Source organism: Abramis brama (assembly GCF_963993115.1).
Source record: "Abramis brama genome assembly, chromosome: 15".
NCBI lineage: Eukaryota > Metazoa > Chordata > Actinopteri > Cypriniformes > Leuciscidae > Abramis > Abramis brama.
This window is the reverse complement of record NC_139977.1, coordinates 30,912,159-30,931,299: the sequence shown is the minus strand read 5'-3', so window position 1 is coordinate 30,931,299 and position 19,141 is coordinate 30,912,159. Positions and strand designations below refer to the sequence as shown.

At 35.3% G+C, this 19,141-nt stretch overlaps 1 protein-coding gene across 2 annotated transcripts; it reads left to right on the top strand.

The window, feature by feature from the left end:
- Positions 1-567: 567 nt before the first annotated feature.
- On the top strand, positions 568-16,784 carry miga2 (mitoguardin 2). 2 transcript variants are annotated; one of them, XM_084137500.1, is made up of 16 exons: positions 568-637; positions 1,632-1,862; positions 4,894-5,101; positions 6,085-6,200; positions 6,301-6,421; positions 7,918-8,048; positions 8,158-8,275; positions 9,790-9,866; positions 10,025-10,137; positions 11,931-12,003; positions 12,087-12,173; positions 13,077-13,175; positions 13,631-13,765; positions 14,180-14,233; positions 14,394-14,510; positions 15,786-16,784. In XM_084137500.1, the coding sequence occupies exons 2-16, from the start codon at positions 1,767-1,769 to the stop codon at positions 16,008-16,010; spliced, it is 1,770 nt and encodes a 589-aa protein (XP_083993626.1). In that variant the 5' UTR covers positions 568-637; positions 1,632-1,766; the 3' UTR covers positions 16,011-16,784. The 2 variants fall into 2 exon arrangements, with proteins under 2 accessions (XP_083993626.1, XP_083993625.1); XM_084137499.1 differs by having other exon boundaries at positions 9,760-9,866.
- The last annotated feature ends 2,357 nt before the right edge of the window (positions 16,785-19,141 follow it).

Here is a 19,141-nt window from a genome sequence, read left to right as displayed (position 1 = left end):
TGACTTATAGACATATTACTTTTTTAACGTTTTTTTTTTTTTTTTTTATGAGACATAACGTTTAAATGACATGGTAAATATCTCAAATTTCAGAGTAAAATAAATATCACCGTTTTCACTTTATCATCATCACATTCCTCTTTTCATGGTAACTGATAAAATACTATATTACTACGGGTATTGGTACTACTGTAAGTAACATTAATAAAATATCGTTTTGTCATTTTGTGACATTTCCACTTAATGACTGTGGACCAAGTACTACATATTTTACCATGCAATGTACATTAAACGTGATCGTAATATTTTTTATATTGTCAATAAAGTATTATTATTATTATTATTATTATTATTATTATTATTATTATTATTATTATTATGTGCTCGGTACGGTACAGCCAGATGTCGGTTTAATAGAAAAAAGCTGGAGAGCAAAAGTCGCGTCGCGACTGTTGATGTCATTGGATAATCAACGCTCTGCGTCCCTGCCTCCTCTTTCCCGATTGGTTACCACTGAACCATCTAAAGCCGTTATACGTTTTTCCCGCTGTCGCTCAAATCTCTGCCCCGCCCACCAGGAAATCACAGGTTAGTGTGTGCAATGCGGAATGAAAATGTCCTTCCAAACCAGGAGAAAGTGAGTGTGGGCTGCTTTTCAGTATTTCACTTTCAATATTGCAATTAAATCTGCTATTATGTGTCTGATCTCATCTCTGCTTTAAGCATGCATTAATGTTTATATGACTGGGACACTGTCCTAAAAGAGCCTATAGTGTATGAGTGTTGAGCTAAGCTAATGTGCTGCTGGTGTCTAAGGACATGGACACAAAGAGGGTCAGTTTATTTATGAATCAGTATAAATACAGTAAGAATGATCAAATCAGCAAATAATAATGGAATAAATTACCTTAAAACAAACTGGGTTTTGCCTGTCTATGTGATTTTGTAGTTGCCAGTGACTCCTGATATTGATATATGATGTAGTTGCAGGGTTGTTTGTTGATTTCTCATCATATACCTTTATATTTCTGAGAAAACTGATTCATCAAGAACCACTTTTATTCTGCAGCAGCACAATTGTTGTAATTCATAGAATTATGTCTTGAACTGTCACACATGGCAGACGAAGGGGCGTGTGATTTGCTTAGACATGCTGCATAAATGTGTCTGTAATTAATGTATTTCTGAATCTGTTCTTTATTTTAAAGTCTAATGTCTGTCTGTCTGTCTGTCTGTCAATGTATTTATCTGTCTGTCCCCCATTTTATAGTAATGAAAATGATTATTCATATATTCTTTAAATAATGCAGAAATCTTAAATATAGAAATAGGCTTCATTTTCTTCATGTAAAATATAATTTCTTCCTTCCTTGTGTATATGACCCGGGCATGATGATCCTGACAATTTTTATGAGATTCACCTCATTATATAGAGACAGATTATTATATTAGATATTTATAGGTCTTTTATTGTAGCGTGAGAATGCCATAATATGAGGTTTCTATCTAACTTGCATTTCATTGTGCCAGTATTGACACATGTTTTGTATATGGCGTGTTTCAGTCCATTAACATAAGCAAAGCTTCTAATCTGAACCACTGTAATGATCTGATGTGTTTTGGTCTCCAAGGCAATGAAAATGCGTAACACTGCAACACTTCCAAGCTCTGTTTGTGGATGAGTCCCGCTGATCTCCAGTCAGTGTCACGAGCAGCCTAGAGGCCAGAGCTGAGTTCCTGCTGGGAGCGAGTCGATGTGAACTGAGATGTCATTCAGAAGTGCAGAGGGCATGTCCATCATGCAGGCCTTGGCTATGACCGTGGCTGAGATCCCTGTGTTCCTGTACTCCACCTTTGGACAGGTACACAGCAGAACATGCCTCTGTTTATCTGATCATACTCAATACACACACTACTGCTCTATATACAGGCTGATGCCACAGTGGTCTTCCACTTTATATTGTCTGCTAACAAATAAATGTATCACTCACAGCATCTAAGGGTGTTTGCGAAGGCAAACTATTACTACCACCCAAGCATTGTTGCTATCTTCTAAAAAATGTAAATATCATTTTTTTTCTATATTTTTTAGCCTGGAAATCCAGACCTAAATCTGAATGATGAATGGTCTGGCATTGACTAATGAAAATCGGCCAGCTCGAGGGGTGGCACCAAGCGTGCATTTGAAAATCTCACTGCACGCTATTGGATAACACTACGACCAATCACAACAAGCCCCATACGCTTAGCTACCAGCGGAGCTAACTGGGAGATTAGACTCTTGCCGTATAAAACGCCCTTCTTGCAAAGGAAGGATTCGAGCGGCGTCTTCTGTTCCTCTTTTAGATATAAAGCCAAGTCTAACTCGTTCATTGTAGCGGCCAAAGCCGTTTCAAACAACTGGTGTTCATCCATCGCCATCTTGCAATAGCCATCTGTCGTCTTCTGTTTAGCTCGCCTCTGGCCCGCCTATATCAGATAACCCGATGTGATTGGTGCAGCTCGGATACAAGGGCATATTTAATGAGCATCATTACTCGACGCCAGAGTAACTCGCTGAGCAAATTCAACTTGTGCTCTCGCGAGAACTCTGGATTTCCAGGGTATATCTTTTTCAGAATTTGACCAAAAGTTTGATTTTGAAGGCCCTAAAAAGTGTTGATATATTTTACGCAGAGTTGTCAACTATAAATGAAAGTTTTGCCGGTCTGATGGTATAAAATTAAGCATGTAAAACATGATAATATTGATAAAACTACCATATTTAGTACATTTAAAAAATATGGGAAAACCCCATTTTAAATAATCAGTTGCAGATTGATTCACATTGTACAATTGTAGATTTCAAACAGTTATTTTAGGGATGCTCATTTCGATTAATTTTCCCGACCGACAACCGCCGCTCGTTAATCGATTATTAACCGTTAACTGATAAGATTATAATATTGAATTGACAGCCGATCTCACCAATCATAATCCGCCATTTTGTCCGACAAAGCAGTCAGGAGAGATAACGTTAGCTAGCAGATTAACATGGGAGGATTTGAACTTGAAAAACGGAATGTACTGACCCCTTTCCGCGGTTTAAAACAACATTCCTTCTTATGTTCATTCATAACTTATTTGATGCTATAGAAGGAAGAGATGATCGGTTCACGAGCAGCTTTAACGGATGCTCTACTACAGCGATCTGTCAGACACATTTAAGAGAGCCACAAAATGGTATGTAGCCTATTGTATCGTTTAAATTTATTTTAAAAAATGACCAAATTTGAAAGGTGAGACTTTGTTTAATATGTTTAATATCAGAAGTAACCGAAAAGTAACCTGGTCTGTCCTGAGTCTGTCAGCGTGTTGTCAGTCTCCTCTCTGCTCCGCGACGTATTTTTCACTGCGTGAGAACATGGTGTAGCCTACGTGAGAGCAGCGTAGCTTGTCGGACATAACGACAGTAACTAAGGGGGGCGGGTCTTTGCGAAGGGTCAATTGCATTAAATACAAATAAAATGGACGCGTTGCCTATCTGTGACCCTTTAAAAAAAGTTTTTATCAAAGGGTTTATTTTAACGTGCAAAGTGCAAACAGCAGCATACAGAACAGATCAACAACAGAACCTGGATTCAGTTTAAATTTTCACGCACCTGCAGCATTTCTGACAGTGAGAGAAAAACAGAATAAAATAATACAAATAAAAAACAAAATAGGCCTACACTAAATATATTTTTTAAACTTAAATAATTAACAAATTAAGATGACAAAAAGAAAACACTGAATCCGTTTGAACAAAGCTTTCGAAAAAAACGGCATTTTTTTCCCCCGTTTTTTTATTTAAAAAAAGCAACATCAACGTGATGTGGGGTCAGTCTGGAGCGCAGCCTGTTGACAGTTAGACCCGCGGCAGAAAACACCCTCTCCGATGGGATGGATGTCCCATCGGACGAGAATACACAGGTAACGTCTCGAGACGTGTGTGGTTGCGCGTGTCGACCATAGACTGTAAAAAAGGTGTCGACGCACTCCGTGAGTTAATAAATATATAAGCTATAAAGTATTTTATTTTTAAACCATGCAGCAAACTAAAAAAAAAAGAAGATAAAAAAAAACGTTTTAAACCGTTTAACTGATAGTATTAATCGGTCAAAATTTTTACATTCGGTTAACGGTTAAACGGTCAATATGAGCATCCCTAATTTTAGTATTATTTATATACTATTAAAGTATTTTTTATATTTTGAAATGGCTTTTAAGATATTTTAATAATATTACCTTTAAAAATTGAAATTATATTTTCAGTTTTCTTTTCAGTTTGTTTTAGTAATTTTGCTTTTTGTTTTTGTCATTTTTATTACTTTTATTCAGCTGTTATTCATTTATTTTTATTTCAGTTTTATGTTTTTCTTTTGTGTGATTTTAGTACTTCAACTTATTTCAGTTAATTGCCAAGGCAATGTTTCTAATTTTAATTTAGAAATTTAGTTTAATTTAGGTTTTTCTAGTTATATCTTATTTTTATTTCAGATTTATTTCAATTACCAAAAATAGTTTTAGTTTTAGTTAACAATAATAACACTGATTTTTACATGTTGTTGTTACACTTAATGAAACAGTTCAAATAAAAAGATTTATTTATGCAATTATTCTTGGATTGTCATTCCCTTTCCCCTGGCTAAGAAACTGTTGGATTAAATGGATTAATCATTAATCTGCTTTAGAATGCAAACAAAACTCTTGCAGTGTGTTGATGTTTTCAGTAATTTTGAGTAGTTTCTTTTTAAAATAATGAATCCAAAGTGAAAACAGCAAATAACTGATTCCTGTTTTCTTCCCTCCCTTTTCCCTTTTCCCATTCTAGTATCCCTAATTCCTGACTCAATGTCTCTGTGTTTCCCTCAGTCTATATTCTCCCAGCTGAAGTTGAGCCCTAATCTGAAGAAGGTTCTGTTCGCGACTGCGCTGGGCAGCGTCGCTCTGGCGCTGACCGCACATCAGTTAAAGAGACGGGGCAGGAAGAGGAAACAGGTGGTGGGTAAAGAAGCACAGAAACCTGTGGGCATCCCAGATCAGCTGCTCCGGACCAGCCGGCCGGCCTCGCTCAAGAGAGGTGAGGATGTTCGCGCAGTTTGCTTTTACATGTTATACACTTTTATAGTATTGACATTTTTTTAATGTTCATAATTTTATTATATTATATTATATTATATTATATTATATTATTGCAATATCACATGAGTAACGAGCGTAATATCAAACGCGTGATGTTTTTTCCTGAATAGCATCAGTACATTAATGTGATATTTATATTATACAACAGTTCAATAAATAATGTGTTAAATTTTAGACGGTTCATAAAGAGAGACATTTACTTAATTCCTGAATGTTGAACGAATCGAATGAAAGAAAGAAATCCTCAAAGATTTACTCATTTAAAGATGTACTGCCATCCACTGGCAGTTTTAGTTTCTTAATTAGAGTATTACTTCATTAAAAAAAAATATATATATATATTTTGGGGATAGTTTGCCCAAAAATGAAAATTCTGTTTATTTATATTTACTCACCCTCGTTTTGTTTTGAACTTGTATGACTTTTTTGATAGATAGAAGATATTTTGACGAATGTTGATAACCAAACTCTTGGTCTGTAAATATATCTAGTACCAATTGAGAAAAAAAATCATGGCCGTTGTAGACTAAAAGTTTGTTGAATAATAAATTATATGTTGAATCAAATAAAATATTTATTTCTAAAAAGTCTATGTGATGCTTTTCTCATTTAACACAATAATAACTTTAAATTATCTTTTTTGGGGTTCATTTCTCAGCCAGATTTGATGTTCAATTAATCGGCACATTGTGTAATTAATTAGATTAAAAAAATGTAATCGCTTGACAACCCTGATATATACATATTAGTCAGGGTTTCTTTCACCAAAAACAGTCGTAAATAATTTTTTGTGACCATGTGAGAATGTGATTGTATACTAAATCTTTTATTTTAAAAGAAAAAAATAAATGCAGTTTTTCATGGTCACCTGTAAAATGCTATATACAAAAAACATGGATATTTTGTTCTTTTTGTTCTCAGGTCCGGCTCCAGGTCGGCAGATGATGAGTCCCAGCACCCGCAGTAATGACACGCTCAGCGGCGTCTCGTCTCTCGCACAGAGCAAACACTCGAGCTCTTCACACAGCATCGCCTCTGTGCGTAAATCTCACCGACACAAGCATCGTCTACCTGTTTATTTGTCAACAAAACTGCTGTTAAAAGGCTTTTTAACGGTTTGGTTTGAATCTGCCTCAGATGCGAGTCCCCTCCTCTCCCAACCAATCAGTGAACACTGGGATGCCGTGGGAGGCGGAGCCTGTGGCAGAGGAGGCGGGCGTCGGAGAGGATGCCAATGCTGAGAACCTGTATCTCATGGGTAATGTAGGATAGTCTTGTGATCTATTGTATTGTCTTCCATACTTCCATACTGCATACTTTGTTACATGCTACACTACTGTTTAATACTTTAAAAATTCAGCAAGGAGGCATTAAATAGATCTAAAGTCACAGTAGAGACCTTTATAATGTTACAAAAGATTCTATTTCAAATAAATGCTGTTCTTTTGAACATTTTTTTTACATTAAAAAAGTCCTGAAAAAATCTCAGTTTCCATACAAATATTATATTAACAGTTAGCTTGTAAAATGTGTTTGTGCATCTTTCTTTACAATAAATGACACTTGTCATTCTTATCTAATGCAATGACATTCAGAGACTTTTAAGTGTTAATAAATATACTACCAAACACAAGTTTGAGATTTTTTTAAAAGAAATTAATACTTTTAGTCAGCATGGATGCATGAAATTGATCAAAAGTAAGAATAAAACATTTATAATTTTGCAAAAGATTTCTATTTCAAATAAATGCTTCATAAAATATTTTTAACTTTTAAAATAGTTTTTAACATTGATAATAATCAGAAATGTTTCTTGAGCATCAAATCAGCATATTAGAGTGATTTCTGAAGGATCATGTGACACTGAAGACTGGAGTAATGATGCTGTAAATTCAGCTTTGATCACAGGAATAAATTACTTGTTAACATGTTCACTTACACAATTCACAATATTACTGTATTTTTGATCAAATAAATGCAGTCTTGTTGAGCAGAAGAGACTTCTTTAAAGGAACACTCCACCGTTTTATGAAATAGGGCTTATTCACCTTCTTTCCTACATTTAGATAGGTGGGCAAATGCATTTTTGACTCAGTGCATGCATTGTTTTAGTTTGACAGGGTCGGCGCTAGCTTAGCTTAGCATAATGAATAGAATCCTTTGTTGCCAGCTAGCATGTCCTGAGTAAAAGTGATTAAAAAAAAAACCTTGTGGCCTGCGTATTCACAACGAGTACAAATAGCGATGCAGATTAACACTAGGCGATTTCCTATGCAGATATATTGACTTATATATTAAGGACTATATTAGGGGGAAGCACAGGCGAAGCACTGCTACTTGAGCGTGATATCTCTGCGCCCAAGTAGCAGTGCTTCGCCTGTGCTTCCCCCTAATATAGTCCCAAGTCAATATCTGCATAGGAAATCGCCTAGTGTTAATCTGCATCGCTATTTGTACTCGTTGTGAATACGCAGGCCACAAGAAGTAATTAAGTGTTTTTTTATTTTTATATCACTTTTACTCAGGACATGCTAGCTGGCAACAAAGGATTCCATTCATTATGCTAAGCTAAGCTAGTGCCGACCCTGTCAAACTAAAACAATGCATGCACTGAGACAAAAATGCATTTGCCCACCTATCTAAATGTAGGAAAGAAAGTGAATAAGCCCTATTTCAAAAAACGGTGGAGTGTTCCTTTAAGTGTAGAGATGTGTGCAGCTGATGGTGGTCTTCTTTCGTCTCTTCCTCCTGCAGGAATGGAGCTTTTTGAGGAAGCCCTTCGGAAGTGGGAACTGGCTTTAAACATCAGACACAGAGATCACTCCGGCGCATCTGGCTCCAGCAGTCTCGCCCCGCAAGGGTCAGAACTCGTTGAGCGTCATTCGGTAAATTTCATAAACAGGAGCTACTAAGTAAAAATACCAAACAATCATGTGTTCATCTCACTCTCTTCTTCACTGTGTGATTCCTGTTCAACTGCAATTGGATTTTCAGCCTGAACTTCATAATCATGAGTTTGCGGAGAAGCTGGAATCTCTGCTGCACCGAGCCTATCATCTACAGGAAGACTTCGGCAGCACCATCCCACCTGACAGCCTGCTCGCGGATCTGGGTCAGACGCGCACAAACACATGCAGACAGGGTTGCCAAATGTCTTGTGTCTAATGCTCTTACACCAAATAAAAAGACACCTTAAAATAAATCTGCTCGTAGGATTTTCACACCAGCATGGGACTTGATTTGTTCAAAACATTTTTTTTTAATCGATTGAACTCGTTGCTTCCCGCACTTTGCAGTGTGATCAATATAGAGCTGTCCCTTTCTACTGTGCGTTTGTATTGCAAAAGAGAAATAGACACAGGAATTTAGACTAAAATGTGACCCTGGACCACAAAACCAGTCACATGGGTCCATTTTTTGAAATTGAGATTTATACATCATCTAAAAACTGAATAAATAAGCTTTCCATTGATGTATGGTTTGTTATTTGGCCGAGATACAACTATTAGAAAATCTGGAATCTGAAGGTGCAAAAAAAATCGAAACATTGAGAAAAATCTCCTTTAAAGTTCTACATTTATGTTCACGATTCGCTGCATTCACTCACAAAAACAAATGTTTTATATATTTACGGTAGGAAATTTACAAAATATCTTCATGGATCATGATCTTTACTTAATATCCTAATGATTTTTGGCATAAAAGAAAAATGGATAATTTTGACCCATATAATGTATTGTTGGCTATTGCCACAAATATACCCGTGCGGCTTATGACTGGTTTTGTGATCCAGGGTCACATATGCATATTGATGTAACATAAAATTTACTCAAGAACTATAATCTTAAAAAAGATTCATTTTTTATCTGTAATTAGTTTAGTGATTTTAAAAACTGTGGACAAACAAGTTGTATATTGTAACACAGGTAACACTTTACAATAAGGTTTCATTTGGTTTCACACTTCTACAGCATTTAATAATATGTGACCCTGGATCACAAAACCAGTCATAAGTCTCACGGGTATATTTGTGGCAATAGCCAACAATACATTATATGGGTCAAAATTATAGATTTTTCTTTTATGCCAAAAATCATTAGGATATTAAGTAAAGATCATGATCCATGAAGATATTTTGTACATTTCCTACCGTAAATATATCAAACATTTATTTTTGTGAGTGAATGCAGCACAATCACGAACATAAATGGAGAACTTTAAAGGAGATTTTCTCAATGTTTTGATTTTTTTCAGATTCATCAGATTCCAGATGTTCAAATAATTGTATCCCGGCCAAATATTATATCCTAACAAACCATACATCAATGGAAAGCTTATTTATTCAGCTTTCATATGATGTATAAATCTCAATTTCAAAATATTGATATTTTGAAGAATGTTGGTAACCAGACAGTTGACGGTAGCCATTATCCAGAGTATGGATAATTTACAGTATTAAGATGAAATAAAAAATTAAATTATTGGATTAATTCAGTCATCAAATCTCACTCCAGCCAGGCAACAAAAGTTGGCAGCCCTGCTTTATGTCCCCTGTGTGCTGATTGTAGCTTACTTAACGAAGTAGTTTGTGTGCAGAGAGTGAAGGAACGCTGATTCTGCCCACAGTGGGAAGCTCCCATCCGATCCGAGACGACGATGCCACGACAGTCACGTCGGACGACTCATTTTTCTCTGCCGCTGAGGTCAGGACACACACACACACACACACACACACACACGCGCACACACACACACACACACACACACACACACACACACACACATACACACATGGGTGTTAACAGACAAGTGCAAGTTCTCCTGCATGTATATGATGTCACTTCCTTCTTTATCTCTATAGTTGTTTGAGACGTTCTCACTAGAGGACACGTATCATCCGCTGAAGCCGGCAGCTCTGTACGAAGAAGCATTAAGTTTAGTGAGAGATGGACATGTGACCTGCAGATCACTGAGGTAGTGTATACTACACACTGCATGTTAACAACATAAATACTACATACTGGCACCCTGAACCCAAAAATATATATTATATCCCTCTTTATCTGTGTAAGCTTTCCTGTAGCTCAAACAGTAGAGCGTTGGCGCTTGCAATGTCATGGGTTCGATTCCCAGGGAAAGCAAGAACGTAATAAGACGTGATAAGAATGTAAATGTGTACCTTGAAATGCAATACAGTGCTATGCATAAGTTTAGACACCCATGCTAAAGTTGACTAAAAAGAGGAATAAAAAATCATCTTTTGGAAATTGAACTTAATGCCTTAATTAAAAAAATCAGGAAAAATCCAACCTTTAAGGACACCAATTTTCTTTGTGAATGAATAATGTATCGTAAATAAATAAATGTTCTTCCTTCAAATACAGGGTGCATAAGTCTGGACACCCCTATGTTAAACTCCCATAGAGGCAGGCAGATTTTTATTTTTAAAGGCCAGTTACTTCATGGATCCAGGATACTATGCATCCTGATAAAGTTCCCTTGGCCTTTGGAATTAAAATAGCCCCACATCATCACATAGCCTTCACCATACCTAGAGATTGGCATGGTTTTATTTCAGTTAGCCTAATAGCTGGTTTGATTTGCATTGAGAGATGATCTTATGGAAAGTACCCCATGCCAATCTCTAGGTATGGTGAAGGCTATGTGATGATGTGGGGCTATTTTAATTCCAAAGGCCAAGGGAACTTTATCAGGATGCATAGTATCCTGGATCCATGAAGTAACTGGCCTTTAAAAATAAAAATCTGCCTGCCTCTATGGGAATTTAACATAGGGGTGTCCAGACTTATAAACCCTGTATTTTAAGGAAGAACATTTATTTATTTACGATACATTATTCATTCACAAAGAAAATTGGTGTCCTTAAAGGTTGGATTTTTCCTATTTTTTTTAATTAAGGCATTAAGTTAAATTTCCAAAAGATGATTTTTTATTCCTCTTTTTAGTCAACTTTAGCATGGGTGTCTAAACTTATGCATAGCACTGTATAAGTCGCTTTGGATAAAAGCGTCTGATAAAAGCGTCTGATAAATGTAAATGTGTATATACAGCAAACTCATGTAAAGCGATATATACTATATAGCAAATCTCAACTGCTTGACTTTTATTGCAAAATGTAACTGTTTCATCGCCCCGGCTCTTTATATAAAGTATGTTCAACTTTATCAGCATGTATACTCGCATAAATCAATACAGTATACTCACGTAAATCAATATATACTATGTATCAAATCTCATTTGCTTGTATCGTAGCAAAATGTAACTGTTTGATCACCCGACTCTAATTTGCTAGATAGATTAGATATAAACATTAACATCATGATTTTCTGTAAAGCTGCTTTGCAACAATGTGTATTGTAAAAAAAACCAACAATTAAAGAATATAAAAATATGTATTTTCCTCCCTCAGTAACTGTTGAAAATGTTGAATCTTGAAAAGTCACAAAATGAGTTGTGAATAAATAATTGTATATATCAACACTCCCAGTTTTTGTTAATAAAATAAATTGCTGCCCTTCACAATACATGCTTATGAATGAATAAAACGATGAATATTAATATCCTAAACCCAGCACTCCATTTGCATTGATTCTAAAATGAGATGGGGCCGAGTGTGCGACTGCACGTATTGTACAGATGTTCCCCTCACACATTCTCCTCTGGGATTTGAGGATTTCTATGTTCGCTCAGGGAGCAAGGGCTGATGGGAACACTCACTCTGTCATTTTTGTTCCTCTGTTTTGCAGAACTGAACTTCTGGAGTGTTACAGCGATCAGGACTTCCTTGCCAAACTGCACTGCGTTCGACAGGCCTTCCAGGTCAGCACACTCTCACACATGATCACACACACACACACACGGGAACGGTTGGTGAGATCTGTGTGTGTTTGTTGTATCTGAAGGTGCTGCTGCTGGATGAGAGACACAGAATGTTCTTCATGGAAACAGGGAAGCGGATGATATCTGGACTCCTGGCCAAAGCCAACAAGGTGCTTTTAAAAATGATTAAAACACATAATTCTGATGCAGATTAAACTTTGGCAATGCTTTTCATAAACAATTTTTGTTATACTGTTTGAAACTCTGTTCACATCCTGATAGCTCTGCAAAGTTACAAAGTCCCTCCAGCAGGAGTTATTCTCTATATCAGTGTCAGTGTTTCTGAACTCCCTGAAACAGTGTAGTCTTGAGCTTTCTTCCAGGGAATGAACATGTCACAATATTCCTCATTATAATAATTCATACGCAGAATAAAGGGGGCGGGGCCTGGTTGAGTTAGTTAGTACTGTGTTGAAACTGGCGGTTATGGTAAGGGGGCGGGGCATTTTCCAAAACACATTGGAAACGCTTGACCAATCACAACACACTTCTCCAGCCGACCAATCAGAGCACAGTGTGCTTTTCAGAAGGAGGGGCTTCATAGAGACAGGAACTAAACAAAGCGTTCTAGTAGAGCCCAAAAACAAGATCAACACTTTGTAAAAGGGCATGATAGGTTCCCTTCAACTGTAATGTGACATTTTTGAATGAAGCTGAATATACAGTGGTTAATAATTTATGTATGTAATAATATATCTATATTATTCATGAGAAGTATGATGTGATATTATTGGTTATTATTGGTTATTATTATTATTAACCAATTAAAAGAAAGGAAAGTTGTTTCAGAAGTGGATAAAGTTACTACACTTTGATGAAAAATTATATACAATTTTATATAAATTGTATTAAAAAAAATCTCATAAAATAACACGCGTTTATGAATTGCGCACAATAAAACTAGAGACTGTAATTAATAAAGTAAAAACAGTCATTTTCAAATTTTATGTCCGGATTTTTTTATTTGAAATTAAGGTTTTGTCATCTGCTCTTGAATGTGTGTGAATGTTTAGAGTCCAAAGGCGTTTCTGGAGAGTTATGATGAAATGTTGCAGTACACACAGAAAGAAGAGACGTGGTCGGTCACCAAGATGGAGCTGGACGGACGAGGGGTGTGTCTTATTTTCTCCTATTTATCTGTCTGTCTCTCGTTCCTTCTTTTCCGTCCATTTCCATTGGCTAAACAATAACCTGTGTGTTTAAGTCGGATTTCCAGCTGGTATTCTTGTCTGTCCCAGTGTTGTTATTGTTAACTAAAACCTAAACTATTAAAGAATATATTTTCAGTAATTTAAATAAATATTAAAGGAAATAAAATATAAACAAACGTTAGAAGAAAAACTTAAACGTAATTTTTTTTTGAATGAAATTTAGTGCTAAAATAAGAAAAAAATTACAAAAATGCATAACAAAACTACCAAAACAAACAATTGTAGTATGTATTAATATTTAGAATTAGCTTTTATTTTTATATTATAGTATATAAATGATACTAAAATAACTTGACTTTCTGGCTCTTTGTTTAGACTTACAGAATTCTGACCTTTGACCTTTGACTGTGCTCTAGGTGGTCTGTATGAACTTCTTTGACATTGTGCTGGACTTTATCCTGATGGATGCGTTTGAAGATCTGGAAAGTCCTCCGTCTTCAGTGGTCGCGGTTCTGAGGAACCGATGGCTCTCGGATAGTTTCAAGGAAACGGTACGGAAACGTTAGAGCTCGAGTCCAAACATATTGGATCTACACAATTTGAAAATAAAGGTTTTGTTTAGAACCAAAAAAGGAGCATGGGATAAAAAGAGAAGTTTTTATTCTCTAGTTCTTCAGGAACAATCTATGTTTTGGTGCTTTACAGAACCCAGAAAACAAAAGGTTTTACAAACAACCTATAATAACCCTGTTTAAATAAGAACCATATAGCAACCCAAGAATCCTAAAAAGTCAAACACTGGTTCTTGATTAGAAGGGGGTTATATGCTGAAACTAAGAAGCAATTAGAGTATTGGTAAATTCAATGCATTTTGATTTTTGTTTTTTTTAAGGTCTATAATTTCTGTGTCTTTGTATTTCTTAATTTCTGTTTTATCTTTCTGTGTCTCTCTCTGTTTATATAAGGCATTGGCTACAGCCTGTTGGTCTGTCCTAAAAGCCAAAAGGAGACTGCTAATGGTGAGTGTTAAAAACAAAACATCCGGTTCGTGTTCAGATCTGGAAACACTTCTGATCTAAATTGCTTGATTTGAGGAATCATATCTGTAGCACAAACTGAGTTAGAGGTTTCATAGAGTCTGACTTTAATAGTATTGCTTGTTTTGTGTTTGTTGCTCAGGTTCCTGACGGTTTCATTGCCCATTTCTATGCCATCTCTGAACATGTGAGTCCAGTTTTGGCTTTCGGGTTTCTGGGCCCCCGACAGCACCTCAGTGAGGTGTGCACCATATTCAAGGTAAGACGTTCTCAGTATTCTCCACACTCCTCCGTTACACCTGAGATAAACCTCTAGTAATCCAGGAAGAAGTGTAATCCAAATCAGCACATAATCTGATGCTAATCTGATGCTAATCTGATCTCTGTGACACTCTGATGTCTGCGATCAGATCGTAAACCCTGTCTGTAATTGTATATACACATACATAACATATATATTTATATACATACATGTATATATGTATCACACACACACACGTTGGCACTCATTCCATGGGCGTAATGGTATTAAAACCATTGTTTTTAAAACCATGTTAAAAAATTCTAATGTTTATAGCTTGACCTCATAATGTTGGGGGCGTGGTCTGAAACCTGAATACACACCACAATATGAGTACTTTTGGGTCCTAATAAAATGTAGGTCAAACATATACAATATAATAGTGGCCCAAAGAAATATTTAGACACTTAGGGAAGACTTATTGCAGCATTGGATTAGAAAGAAGTCTCTTATGCTCAACAAAGATGAATTTATTTGATCAAAAATAATGTAATGCATTAATATTGTGAAATATTATTACAATTTAAAACAAGTGTTTTCTATGTGAATAAATTGTAAAATGTAATTTATCCCTGTGATCAAAGCTGTATTTTCAGCATCATTACTCCAGTCTTCAGTGTCACATGATCCTTCAGAAATCATTCTAATATGATGATTTGATGCTCAAGAAACATTTCTGAATATTATTGTTGTTGAAAACAGTTGCTGCTTCATATTTTCGGGCAAACAGTGATATACTATAGTATTCATGATTCTTTGATGAATATAAATAATACATTTTGTAACGTTATAAATGTTTTTTTGTCACTTTTGATCAATTTAATGCATCCTTGCTGAATAAAACTGTTAATTTTCTTCAAAAAACATGTATATTAAAACTAAAAATCTCTGAATGTCATTGCATTAGATAAGAAATTATCAAAACAAGTGTCATTTATTGTACATAAAGATGCACAAACACATTTTACATGCAAAACGTTTGACAAAAATAAGTTTGTCTGGTTGGAAATGCTAAAACAATAGTGTTGAACATGAAGAAATTCAGTTGTTTGTTTGTCATTAGTGGAATATGTTGATGTACACCTGTGGTTCCTCTGTTCGGACACCTTTGTGAACTCGAGAACTGACTTCATACAGTATATCCACTAAAAAACACCAGTCGACTCAAACACATTGAGACTTCAGACATGATTATATCGAAGTTAATTTCACGTTCTCCTTTGTTCTCCGCAGCAACAGATCGTGCAGTATCTGAAGGACATGTTTGACCATGATAAGGTGCGTTTCACGTCCGTCCCGTCTCTGGCCGAAGACATCCTCAGTCTGTCCCACAGACGGGCGGATATCCTGGTGGGTTACCTGGGCATTGACAGACTACCTGAGACCAATGGAAGTCTACCCAAGAGCCCTTGCCAAGCCACCAGCGGGCATCCAGACGTCAGTGAACAGCAAGACTGAGGTGCAGAATGCTTGATGACCGAATCTAGTTTTGAAAGAGCCCAGGTCTCATTTATCTATTCTTCATCAACATGACTGTAAAGAGTTCGCGGAACTGCATTCGTTTAAAAGGCGTTACTGCGACAGTCCCGTTTCATCGAATCTTTAGAGCGATAAACCACTACTACAGACTCATCTGAGGTCAACCGAGGCCTTTCCTTGCAAATTTCTGTTTGCCACCGAATATCCAGCGCTGCTATATAGACACCTCAATTTTAAGAACTGGGATTCGCCTTGATTGACGAATGCTTTGGAAACAGATTCTCTCTGAAACCATTGAAAAACTCGCCATGATCTGAAGGAACTGAATAAAAAGCATCTTTTAGCCAAACAGTGCAGCCTTGTTTTGAGTTGCAGATCTTCACACCGTATCAACTGATGCCTCTTTCGTTTTTTTTTTGTTGCCTGGTCGGTTTGCAGATTATTAAGTATAAACGTGTGTTGTTGAGCGTTTATGCTTGTGCCAATGGCCAAATAAAGTCTTGCACTGAACACAACGAAGAGGGAGAATCAAGACAGATGAACTTTAGTGTAAGTCTGTCAGCATGTTTTAGATGTGAAGGCAGTTTGAGGGATTTTAAAGAGAGACTCGCACAGGAAGTGCGTCATTATAACAGGATGTAGCGGTCAGATCACATTAGCTGAGCTCACTTGTGTCCTTGGAGAGTTGCTGTAGCCCTTGTGGTTTGTGCTGTTGGTTTATTCTCACCCTCACAATATATCAGTCACAGTTTTCATCAGAGCGATATTTTTGTTAAAGAAATGTAGCTGTTCGTGTGTTTTTCATTCTTGATTTATACATCTTGTTTTGCCCATCAATATTCTGGCTTGCTCATGGACAAAAATTGCTGATTATCTACTTTTCTATTATATAGATATTCGTTATGAATTATAAATTTAATACATCAGTGGTATTGGGTCAAATAAGTCACAATTGTAGAGCCGTCACAATTATGCGAGTAGGAATGGTCGACATCATATATGTGGCAAAGAAATGTGCTTTATACTTTGTTTTTTAGTGAGTTCAAGCCTTCCAGGTCCAGTTATTAAAAACTATGAACTGCACCTGTGCCATTACGATAATTTCAACGACTAAATTCATTTTGTGAAAACAAACAAAAAGATGCGTTGACACTCATTCACTTACAGTTGAGGTGAATGGTGAAACTTACCTCATAGACTTCAATCATAAGTGGATTTGTTTTGGTTTGTTTTTGAGGGACATATACTATTAAATTAAATTAAATTATATTATATTATATATATATATATATATATATATATATATATATATATATATATATATATATATATATATATATATATATAATTATATTATATTATATTAGGGCTGTCAAATCGTGTTTAATTTCATATAACTTAAAGGTTTGTTTACATAATATGTGTGTGTATGTATGTGTGTGTATATATATATGTATATGTATATATATATATATATATATATATACATATACATATATGTATATGTATGTGTATATATATATATATATATATATATATATATATATATATATATATATATATATATATATAAAATATTTTCTCTAGAAAAAAAAATTATCATATATATATATATATATATATGAAGACTTCAGATGCAAAAGCCTCTAATTGCCATCTGAAATTTTATTCTAAACTTTTTATTTTTATCAAGCTCGTATATTTAAGTTCAGTAATTTCACTTTAATGACAATTAATAGGTAATTTTCATTGCCATTAAAGTGAAATAAGTGAACATAAACATACAAGCTTGATAAAAATGATCATTCTAGAAGGAAATTTCAGATGGCACTTGAGGCTTTTGCATCTGAACTCTTCATATATATTATAATTTTTTTTCTGTGGCAATGGCACAGATGCTGTCAATTAGTTTAAATTGTATTCAATCCCATGGTAAAGTTTAAGTCAAACAACAAAACACATTGGCTAGCGTCCTGCAGGTCTTTTGATTGGTCTGTCTTATGGTAATAAATTTTACCTGCAATAACGTATAATATCGTCAAACAAAACGTGCTAATTAAAATGTTAATAATTTTAGATAACAAGGCCAATTCTGGTCATTTTTAAAAGGAATGCTCATGAAATGTCTAAAACAATCTTCAAAGTCACTGAGCCTTGACAAAACTTGACCATGTTCATTAACTGTGCACAGGAGGCATTTGAGAAATTAGATATTAAAATCGTTACAGTGTTTATTTTGTCCTTGTTTTGACTATTTAAAACTGGCCCCGCCAGTGTTGGGTGTATTGCACTTTATATGGTAAAAAAAAAAGATACAGATGTTAATTTTCTCTATTTTGATCAAAATATACAGATGTTAAGTAGCTTATGTAGTGCATTTGTAATTTTTGTTTTCTGTTTTCCTTTTGAATTTAATCTTGTTGGACAGATGTATAATATATATGAAAACTGAAATGAAAAGCTATTTAAAATGGCAAGGTGCAAACGTGAATGGATATGGTTTTTTTCTCATAATATATAGTATAAAAGAAGACAATAATATTTGAGCGGTCAGAATCAGGGTAATGAGTGGTTCGTTGTCTGGTGCCTCTTTTTTTATTTATGGATGTATTCTTTTTTGTCTTTATTAAATACACACGTGCACTCATGCTATTAGATCATACTTTTTTGTGACTCAAAACCATTTGCACCAACTTAGATGCAAAGATATAATTCTTGCCAAACTTAATTCCTCTGATTGATATTAATTATTGTTAATTGAATACCAAGATTGTGCACCTGAAATTTCACTGTCAAATAGGGTTTTCTACAATAACGGAAGATTAATATTATTTTCATGTTTGAAAAACTTCATGTTTAGTGCAGCAAGGCCAGACTGAAGGTATAAGTGAGATGGTAAAAGTTTGATTTCATATCATTCCAAGGAGTTTTAATGAATAAACTTTCCAACACACTGTTTAATCTGCTGCATGTGGTTCGGAAGAAGACCTCATGAAATAATGTTTCGACCTGCGCTGCTACATCTCTATTCTTTTTAATTGTTAAAACTCTGAAACAGTCACACAAGTGTCCCATTTTGGAAGCATTGATCCTTCTAAAGATTATCGTTA

What these genes read in the sequence shown, in the direction of transcription:
- miga2 (XM_084137499.1), top strand. Translation starts at nt 1,767, where the DNA reads ATGTCATTCAGAAGTGCAGAGGGCATGTCCATCATGCAGGCCTTGGCT. An exon ending in CAGCCTGCTCGCGGATCTGG is followed by an intron (nt 8,276 to 9,759) that starts GTCAGACGCGCA and finishes GTTTGTGTGCAG; the next exon opens with AGAGTGAAGGAACGCTGATT. An exon ending in TCCTGGCCAAAGCCAACAAG is followed by an intron (nt 12,174 to 13,076) that starts GTGCTTTTAAAA and finishes GTGAATGTTTAG; the next exon opens with AGTCCAAAGGCGTTTCTGGA.